The sequence below is a fragment of the Pelodiscus sinensis genome, chromosome 3 (assembly GCF_049634645.1).
Source record: "Pelodiscus sinensis isolate JC-2024 chromosome 3, ASM4963464v1, whole genome shotgun sequence".
Classification (NCBI taxonomy): domain Eukaryota; kingdom Metazoa; phylum Chordata; order Testudines; family Trionychidae; genus Pelodiscus; species Pelodiscus sinensis.
Window position 1 is genome coordinate 118,263,145 of NC_134713.1, and position 10,813 is coordinate 118,273,957.

General features: G+C 53.3%; 1 protein-coding gene across 3 annotated transcripts in view; it reads right to left on the reverse strand.

The window, feature by feature from the left end:
- The window catches only part of SFT2D1 (SFT2 domain containing 1), a 57,271-nt gene extending 47,311 nt beyond the window's left edge, over positions 1 to 9,960 (reverse strand). Inside the window, exon 1 of one of the 3 annotated variants that reach the window (XM_075924620.1) lies at positions 9,801 to 9,908. Coding sequence is in view for 2 of the 3 variants with exons in the window: in XM_075924621.1 (XP_075780736.1) it covers positions 9,801 to 9,863 (63 nt within the window). In the remaining variant the exon portion in view is untranslated. Of the gene's footprint in view, positions 1 to 9,800 lie in introns of all 3 variants that reach the window. The other 2 variants (XM_075924621.1, XM_075924622.1) reach the window with 2 other exon arrangements.
- Between the last annotated feature and the right edge of the window lie 853 nt (positions 9,961 to 10,813).

Here is a 10,813-nt window from a genome sequence, read left to right on the forward strand (position 1 = left end):
CACGTGGTGGAGAATGTGGGCACTTTTGCGCCCCTGAAACCGAGGGTGCGAGGGTGGTGGTTTGTTTTGTTTTCCGTTCTCGCTGGCTGGGGGCCACTCTATCCTAACTACCATTTCAAATAGGACACGGCACCATGGATGCCGACAAAATCGTAGAATGGCTGGTGGATAGCCAACGCCAGCTCCAGAGGCAACAAACGGAGGCGTTGCGACAACTAACCTCCGAGTTTAGAGAACAGCAGAAGCAGCTGGTAAGGGAGCTGAAGGATGGGACGGGCCTGATCGGACCCACCAACGACGAAGAAGAGGAGGCGGCGGGCCCAGCGCGACTCCCCATCAGGCTCACCAAATTGGGGGCCGAGGACGACGCCGAGGCATTCCTGGTAACTTTCGAACGTGTGGCCACGGCGGCCCGTTGGCCCCAAGAGCACTGGGCTACTATACTCGCCCCTTACCTGTCCGGTCCGGCCCAGCTCGCCTACCGGAGTTTGTCCGACCGGGACTCGTTGTGCTACTACAAGGTCAAGGAGGCGATCCTCGACCAACTTGGTATTTCGCCCGAGACCTACAGGCAGAGGTTCCGGGCGGCCAGATATGCAACGGGAGAGCGGCCGCGGGCAGTCGCGCAGCGGATCCGGGAAGCTGGGTTTCGGTGGCTGGAACCGTCCACCAAGACCGCAACTCAGGTGGCCGACCTGGTCGTACTCGAGCAGTACCTACAAGTGCTCCCCGCGGAGGGCCAACAATGGGTACGGCGACACCTGCCCGGGACCCTAGAGGAAGCGGTCACGCTCATGGAACACTTCCTGGCAGCCGAGACGCCGGAAGGACATGGCAAGGTAGGCACAACGACCAACCCGGTGGGTCGGGGAGGCCCTAGCCCCAAAGGGAAGGAAGGGCGGGACAACACGGGGCCTAGGGCTGGAAGCCCCCCAGTCCGAGGACCGGAGCGACGGTTGGCCCCGGTATGGCGCGGTACCGAGGACCACGGAAAAGGGGAACCCCGGGCCGAAGTCGGAAAGAGGGCGGAGGATGCGCAGAGGATCCAACCAAAACCGACGTGCTACCAGTGCGGCCAGGAGGGCCACATCCGCCGGGACTGCCCCATGATGGACTGCACCTACGGCCAACCTAGACCCCGGAAAGGCCCGCGGCAGGAGGTAAGCCGGGCCCGCATGATAAGGCGGATACGCTTGAACGGGGAGGTAGTAGAGGCCGTTCTAGACTCAGGGTGCGGACAGACGCTAGTGCGGAGAGACGCGTTGGGAAGATCAGGGCACACGGGGGCACAAGTCTGGATCAAGTGCGTACACGGGGACACCCGGCCGTACCCGACGACCCGGGTGAGGCTACACGACGGGAGCCAGGGCGGGGAATTACGAGTAGCAGTGACTCACCGACTACCCTACCCCGTGTTACTAGGCCGGGATTGGCCCGGATTGCGGCGGTTGCTAGGCGAACGGGGCCCCCCCGGCGTAAGGGACACGCGGGAGGCGTGGGCTACCCAGGAGGAGGAAGAGACGATACCCCCCCAAGGGCTAGGCGGGGAGGAGGCGCAGGTGACCCTAGAGGTCGACACAGGCGACTTCCTAGCCTTGCAGCGGGAGGACCCGTCATTACAGCACGCCTGGGAAAACGCGCTAGAGCCCCAGGTGGAAGGCGAGGGGACCCCACAGCGAAGCGAACAGGGACCCCACTTCGAGATCCAAGGGGACCGGCTGTACCGGGTCCCGGGGACGGCAGGCGGGGAGACCCAGCTACTCGTCCCGAAAGTATACCGGTGGCGGGTGATGGAGATGGCCCATGACAATCCCTGGGCCGGGCACTTGGGAACCGAGAAGACGCAACAACGGGTGATCCAGCGGTTTTATTGGCCAGGGGTATACCAGGATGTTAAGAACTTTTGCAGATCATGCCCCCAGTGCCAACGGACAGCGGAGGCCCGGGTCCCACGGGCTGCCCTCGTACCCATGCCGCTAGTGACCGAACCCTTCGAGAGGATAGGTTTGGACCTCGTGGGGCCTTTGGAGCGGACTCGGAGAGGGCACCAGTATATATTAGTGGTGGTTGATTACGCTACCCGCTACCCGGAGGCTGTCCCCCTGCGCAAGACCAACGCGGCTACAATAGCCGATGAGCTGGTGAAAATGTTCGCCCGCGTCGGGCTCCCGAAAGAGATCCTGACGGACCAGGGGACGAACCTGGTATCACGCCTAATGAAAGAACTGTGCAGATGGCTGCAGATAAAGAAGATTCGCACCGCAGCCTACCACCCTCAGACGGACGGGCTGGTAGAACGTTTCAACAAAACCCTAAAAGCCATGTTGCGGAGGCTGGTCCAAGACGACCCACGAGACTGGGACAAGCTGCTGCCACCCCTGCTCTTCGCAATACGAGAGGTACCGCAGTCCTCGGTAGGGTTTTCTCCGTTCGAACTATTGTACGGCCGACGCCCGCGGGGCATACTAGATTTGGTGCGGGAGGGTTGGGAAGAGCAGGCATCCACTGCCCTAGGGGCGGTCCAATACGTAATCAAGTTGCGGGACCGCATGCGAACTATAGGCAGGTGGGTGCAAGAAAACCTGAAAAAAGCCCAAGAAACCCAGGCCCGCCATTACAACGCAGGGACGCGGCTAAGGGTCTTTAACCCGGGCGACCCAGTGCTGGTCCTACTGCCGACAGGGGAGTCCAAGTTATTGGCCAAGTGGCAGGGACCTTACCGGGTGACCAAGAGGATTGGGGAGGTGGACTATGAAGTCCAGGTAGGGGGAAAGCACCGGCAGAGCCAAGTGTACCACGTCAACCTGTTAAAGCGATGGGTACCCCGGGAGGAGCCCCCATCGGAAGCCCTTAGTACGGAGATCGAGTTCGGACCCTGGGGCGAGGAAGAGGTCACTTGGGCGGCCAGCCCCATGGGGAGGGAGCTAAACCATACTCAACAGGCACAACTGCGGGCGGTACTACAACAGGCGGCCGCCAGCCTGACGAGCCGACCAGGGAGGACGACCCGGGCGTACCACGAGATCACGACGGAACCGGGGAGTCGAGTGAGGGATCCGGTACGTCCCATCCCCCGGAAGTTGTGGGACACGGTCCAAAAAGAGCTGCAGGACATGTTGCGGTGGGGAGTGGTGGAGAAGTCACGGAGCGAGTGGCGTAGCCCCATCGTACTGGTCCCGAAGAAGGATGGAGCCATACGGTTCTGCATAGACTTCCGTAAGTTAAACGCGGTATCGAAGTTCGACGCATACCCCATGCCCAGGGTGGACGAGCTACTGGAGCGCCTGGGGCGGGCGGAATACCTATCAACGATCGACCTTACGAAAGGGTACTGGCAAATACCCCTGGCGCCGGCAGCCAGAGAGAAGACAGCATTCGCTACCCCGTTCGGTCTATTCCAGTTCGTCACCATGCCGTTCGGGTTACACGGTGCAGCAGCCACATTCCAGAGGCTGATGGACGAGATCTTAGAGGACCACCGCGACTACGCCACAGCATACATAGATGACATCGTCGTCTTCAGTAGGACGTGGGAGGAGCATTTGCAGCAGCTGGGAGCAGTCCTGCGAACGCTCCAACGGGCCGGGCTCACAGCTAACCCCAAGAAGTGCCAGTTCGGGAAGAGGGAGGTATCCTACCTCGGGTACACGGTGGGGAGGGGCCGGCTAAAACCACTACTAGACAAGGTAGGCGCCATTAGGGATTACCCCCGGCCCCACACCAAACGACAAGTACGCCAGTTCCTGGGCCTTGCGGGGTACTATAGACGGTTTATAAAGCATTTTGCCTCCCTGGCGGCCCCTTTAACAGACTTGACAAAGAAAGAGAAACCCCAGAGGGTGGTGTGGACGCCCCAAGGGGTGAGGGCGTTTGAGACACTACGGCAGTGCCTGGTGTCGGGCCCAGTACTACGGTCCCCCGATTTCGAGAAGCCGTTTCTCTTGCAGACTGACGCCTCCGAGGTAGGGCTCGGGGCAGTCCTCGCACAGGAGGAGGAGGGCGCAGAGTACCCCGTAGCCTACCTAAGCCAGAAGTTATTCCCTAGGGAAAGGAACTATGCCGTAATAGAGAAGGAAGCGTTGGCCATCAAATGGGCCATAGACTCTTTACGCTACTTTCTTACAGGCAATACCTTCACGCTGGTGACGGACCACGCACCGCTGAAATGGATGCAGTCCATGAAGGATAACAACGCGCGGATAATGCGGTGGTACCTGAGCTTGCAACCTTTTCGTTTTGACATTAAACATAGACCTGGTAAAGATAACGTGAACGCAGACTGTCTCTCGCGGTTGCCGGGGGACGAGCAACCGGAGGGCAGGCCGACTGGAGGAAGGGGGGAGGTGTGTGACGGGGCAGGACCGCCCCGCCACTCGCGGGCGCTAACGGGGACCCCCGGGGAGCTAGACGCGGCCGCGGCAGGGCCCGGCGATCGAGGGAGCGGGGCCGGGGAGGCCGTGACGCGTCATCACGGCGCGCCCAGGGACGCGGCCGAGGACGTCACGGCTGCGACGGGGGAGGGGGAGAGCGAACCCGGAAGAGCCGGGGAAGTAGAAAAGGCGCGGGGTGCATCCGGCAAGGGGGAAGGAGAGGGCAAGCAAAGGGAGGACGGCGAGTGGGAGGCAACGGAGGGAGTAGCCCCGGAGCAGAAGGGGCCGGTCAGGGTGACCACGTAGGCCGAGCGGCCCAGCGGAGTGGAGGAGGACCCAGGGCGGGTCGTGTATCCCGGGAGCAGGTGTGTTTGGGGTACTACCCCCCTGCTACCACCGAGAGGCACGCTCTCGGTGTCAGGGCCCTGGGTCGGGGTCCGGAGTGAGGGCGGGCCCGGACCCCCCACTCCGCTAAGGAGGTACGCGAGCAAGCGGTGCATTGGGCACTACCTGTCTGTAAGCAAAGCAGTGGGGGCGGCGGACTGGGGCCGCACCCCGTGACACATCCTTATTGATATCACCACCCAAAAGAAGAGATTACAGTAATCACCATATACATTAAACCAAGAATGATCATGTTAATTTCTGCACTTATTAAACAGAAGATCAGGCTACTGTAAATATGGCCAAAAAAGGGGGAGAGAGGGGTTGGGTTAACAATGTGTCCTGAATCACATCTCCAGACATTTTTGTTGCAATATCCCAGGCACCTATTTTTCACCTGATTTCTCAGAATGGCGTAGTAAATATTTTGGTCTCAATCAAAATTAATGCTGAGCAGAGGTTAGTAAAACAGAATAAAGGAACTACACATGACAATTCTGAATGAGTATTTATGTTCTGGTGGCTCTGGAAAGAATATTTAGAGAAAGATACTGGTAGTTAGCTACAATAACTAAACATTTTCTGAAGAGCAAAGATAACAATATGTGAACAAAAAGCCTGATTACTGCAAGACTTTAAGGAAAACTCTGCTCCCAGAAAGTGCTCAGCTTTCTGGAAGATTTAGCTTTAAACTGAGTTTTCATACAAATTAGTAGAAACACCTGCCATTATTTCAGCATTCCTATTGAGTAAATCATGGTTTTGGTAGAAGCTGACAGTTTGCATATATTTTTTTAAACTAAAGCTTCTCAGGCACAAGTTTCCAGGTGATTGATTTAATTTGGAAATTTGAAGAAAGGCATTGCAGCTGTTTCTGAAAAAAATGCAGTGAACACCATCTGTCAAAAAAGTGATCAGAACCCAACAGCCCCCAGACTTCTTTCTCAAAGAACAAATCCAAGTTTAACATCAAATTTACACAGATTACAGTCACAAAATTCAAAGTGTAAAGTCTCTACTACAACATTACGGCATCTATGTAGCACACTCATTTTATATTAATTTCTCACTCTTAAAACGGACCTTTTATATCACTATTAACCAAACAGGTAACAGTTAAGGATTAATCTTTTTTCAATAGGTTTCCTCACATGTATTTTTAATATCATATTAGAGTAAAACTGAAAAAAATTAGGAGCATCATTACTTTTCACTATTAAAAAGTTATTAAAATGCAAGAGTAAAGACAGACAAATTACAGATGTTAAAATGTGTGTATTTTTGTAAACATGCAATTGCTGGGAGCCAGCTTTTAACCTGACTTCTGCCTGCCTCCTGAGGCAGCTGGGGAACTGAAGGTGGCTCCCCAGGAGCACCAGGTAATGTCTCCCTCGTTCCTTGCCTCCCTGCACTCTAAACTCTCATATAGAGGCAGAGGGAAGTGGCTGCATGTAACTGTGTACCCAGGTACACATTCCCATCCCTAAGCCAAATACTATATTTCAATAAGGAGAAAGCAAAGGATACTGGAAACTCATGGAGTTTAGTCACTTGTTTTTGTATTTCCCAACTGGAACAGATTGTTTAACCAAAGCTTTGTTAGAAAAATTAAACATTGTTATTAGCAAAACTTTTTGTTTCTGAGAGTTTAGGTTAGCTCGATCATAAAACTGGGTACTCCTTAAGATATTGAATAAAGAAGCTTGAATGCATGCTAGAATTTTTAAAAGCCTCCCTTGATATATTGCCGCTCTCTTGCTGAAGACAAATATAAATAACTATTTCAATTTGTTCTCTCCCTGCTTCCTCTCCCAAACTAATTGGTGTTAGTTTCACTTTTCATACAAGTATTCTGAACTGTGTGCTGACAGAGTTGTGTTATCCTAAATACACCAGTAACTTGGGATTATAATTTTGCTATTTATCCTTTAATTTTGAAAATTTATGCAGTGCTAAATAAATGTATTCCTCATACCTCCAAACTATTACAGCAGGACATGGTAATTTAGAAAGTCTGAGTTTTGTTTTGTTTTTTAAATAAATAATTCTTTCAATTTCTTCTGCTTAATTACTGCAGAAAGTTTTTGGGTAGCAAACCTTTTTTCCCCCTTAGGAACCAGTGACCAACAACAACAAAAAATCATCAGCCGGGCAGCATAAAACAAAAAACAGCCCACCCCCCTAAAAACACTCACTGACCTGGCTCCCAAAAAGAAAATTTTAAAAAGAGAAATCCTACACATGCTCCTACCCCTCAGGGGTGCCTAGGCTCAAAGTCTTGTTTTGCAGCTGAGGCACAAGTTCGCACCGCTGCAATTCCCTGCCCCTGATGTAAAACACTATTTATTATTCAGTTGGATAACACTGTGGGCCAAATTTAGTTTTTTGATCTTTGACTGTTTTTATCTATAATCAATAAGCCATACAATATTTATTGCATATTTATCACTTCAGCTAAATATTTGTTATTCATACACTACCTCAAAAAGCTTACCTTATGCAGCATATTTCCATTAACTTAACATATATCTTATTTTTCTCCCACCAATCTTTCAAACACTAGTAGTATGCTATCATTTAATGTTTCTTTTTAGTGCAGGAGTGGACAATTTTGGGTGGGCGGGGGCCCACTCCAAGATTGTGAAAAGTGGTCAAGAGCCACACACTTCTATGGAAGAGATGCAGGGTCTAGGATGGAGGCTGTGTGCAGAAGGCCACAGAGGTTAAGGGACTGGGGTGCAAGAGATGTTGTGAGGTCGAAAAGTAGAAGGTGAAGGAAGGAGTTGTGACCTGGGTCAAAGAATTGGGATAGTTGGAGTGCAGGAGGGGCTAGGGTGCCAGAGGCAGGATCTGGCTGGGAGGCACTTACCTAAGTGTCTCCTGGCCAGCTGCCCTGCAGCACCTCCAAGGCAGGTTTCGCTCCCTGCCTGCTGTAGCCCCAGATCACTTTAAACTGCAGACTGTTCCCTCCACAAGGCTCTCAGCTCCAGGAGGGGGAACAGATTTGTATTGTCCCCATTTCCTAGGCCCGTCTCTTAGCTCTTATTGGCTAGTTGCTTCCTGCCAACAAGAGATGAGCATTGGGCTGGGGGCAGGGAAAACACACACAGACTCCCCCACTTCGAAAAGCAAAGAGCTGCAAGGAATGCACTTTAAACTGCGGCACTTGAGTGTCTGAGGGTCCCAGCGGCCGGGGGGGAGGGGGGAGGAGAGTCTGCAGGGTGGATCTGGGGGTTCTGTGGGCCAGATCCAGCCCCCGGGGCCATATTTTGCTCAGGCCTGTTGTAGCATGAACCTTTTAAGCACAGTTGGTGTCAATTGTAGGTGTCAACATTTTGTGGAACCCAAAAATCTCGGCGTTTTAGTGTCTTTGCTTTACTGGTTGGATTTTTACTTTCACAGAATATCAAATGCTTCCCTAGAAAGCACAGCCCTATACTGAATTGTTACTGAATAACCTCTCCCTCAGGGAAATTTCTTCCAAGTCTCCAGAAATTTGAGCTTGATTTAAACACTGAATTATGAGAAATATAAATATTAATTTTTAAAAATGCCATATGAGAAACTTCAGTGTTCCTACAAAGATGGGTGGATGGGTGATACAACAAAACAGAATTCAGTGCTGTTTAATGCAGCCTAATGTCATGCACATTTAGATGAATTCTCAACTATTCATACATCTGGCTGAGCTATAAATTAGCTAACTGCTATATGAACAGGGAAAGTTGTCACTAATACCATTAAAACCTCTCTTCAATATTCAGGGACAATCAACAAAAACAGCACACAAAATATTCAAGTTAGAATGACAACAACAAATTTATGGTGCGCCTTCAACTCAAATAACATGCTGTATCTCAGGTAACACCTCGTAGACAAATAGCAAAAATTAAAGGGATTCAGGGTAATGATGAGAGTTACTGAGGCACGGGGAAACTGTTGTACAAAGAGAATTTAAAGAATGAGTCTGGTTTACAAAGGAAAGAGGAAAGTACAACATAAAAGAAAAGTCAAAATAATCAAAAGCCTCAGAGGGTTAGCCAAGTTAGTCTAACTGGACAAATTAAACAACCAATTGTCTAGCTTGTTACACTGAACACAATTTGGGTGCTCCTTCGTTTTCTTTCAGTTGAATAAAGGAAACATAGAAACTGAAAGGCAGCAAATCTAAAATAGACATCTTGTAATTTATGCCATCTACTATTCAGAGATGTGAATTAGTCAACTATTCAATAAGCAAAAGCTTATTGGAGAGTCGACACACTAGCTGACTAGCCATTCTCCAGCCCCATCCCTTCTCTATCAGAAAGAGGCAGCAGGGGGACCAAGGAAGGAGGGGATACATCAAAGCGGCAGCACTGCGCCGAGCCGAAGTTTGTAGCTTTGATACCCAGGGTGCAGGCCAGGACCAACTGGGAGTATTCCCTAATGTGTTTTCCCCCTTCCAGGTATATCAACAGCTCCCGGGGGCTGTGGCTACACGTCTAAGGCAGAGGCACCCTTAACCACAAATCCAATAGTTGATGCAAGTTAAATCAAGAATTTCATTAACCAATTAATCTAAATTGAACATCCTTAACACTATTGCAGTTTCACTGCTCTGCAGAAGTCAAATAAAAATAAGCTATTTGCATATGTAGCTAGAAGACCCAGGATCCCCCCCCCATCAGATTAAAAAAACAAATACTTGTTTACATGAGGCAGGCACCAGAAACCGCTCCAATCGGACACGCATTCACTAGTCCAAAAGAGGTGTCCATCCAGGGAAGGACCTATCCCCGAAGAGCCCCGTTTCCCCTCCCAGATAAGCCCTTAGAGCAGACGCTAAGCCCCCAGGCTTCAGGCTACAACCGAACTAATGGCTGGAGACGGAAGGGGCGCCCCTTCCCCACGGGGCTGGCTCCCCGGCTGGCGATGGGGCTTCCTGCCCGGTTCTGAGCCACTGGCCGCCCGCCGCCGTCGGCAACCAGAGACACCGGCAGGCGCCGCCGCGACACTGGAGAACCCGATTATGGCCCCGGGACACGCGCCCCTTCCCGCCCCTACCTGCGCCGTCAGCCCCTGCTCCTCGTCTTCGTGCCCGCTCAGCACCCGGCGCAGCTTCTCCATGGCTCCGCCTCCTGCTCCCCTCGAGCCCCCGCGCACTGACCCGTCCCGCCCGCCCGGCCCGAGCCCCACCGGAAGTCACGCGACCACAAACGGAAAGAGAAGCCACCGGCGCGACAGGGACTTTAGTCCAATCGTTAGAGTCCGGCCGGCAGCCAAGACAAGCCCCGCCCCCTCCCAAGGCCTTCGTGCACGGCCCCTCCCCTCCTAGCCCCGCCCCCTCCCAAGGCCTTCCTGCACGGCCCCTTCCCTCCTAGCCCCGCCCCCTCCCAAGGCCTTCGTGCACGGCCCCTTCCCTTATAGCCCCGCCCCCTCCCAAGGCCTTCGTGCACGGCCCCTCCCCTCCTAGCCCCGCCCCCTCCCAAGGCCTTCGTGCACGGCCCCTTCCCTTATAGCCCCGCCCCCTCCCAAGGCCTTCCTGCACAGCCCCTCCCCTCCTAGCCCCGCCCCCTTCCGTGACACAACCGATCTTCAGCTCTCTCAGCCACGCCCGCTGCCAGTCATAGCCCCGCCCCTTTCCCCGCCCACCATGCGGCTGCCTCCCTGCCGCCTCGGAGCTGGAGCGGAGGGCTCGGGCTCAGAGTGGTTGGGGCAGCGAGACGCACGTGGTTCCGCCCTGCTGGCTGGAACCGTGGGCATCGGGAGCTGTGGGGACGACGTCTGCAGGAGCCACTGGGACATGTCCCCGGTTCTGAGTCTGGGAGCTGCTGGAGACAGGCACCCTGCAGTCTGGGGGATGTGCACGACTGGGATAGTCGACCAGTTAGTCGATTAATCGCTTCCCTCGCTTTGCTGCCTCTCTCAGAAAGAGGCAGCAGGCAAGGGGGGTGGAAGGAAGGGAGCACTTCAAAGCGGCAGTGCTGCCTGGAGCCAGACCTCGGGCTCCATGTGGCGCTGCTGCTTTGAAACACCCCATGCACCTCAGGGCCAGCTGGGGTGTCCCCAGACTACAG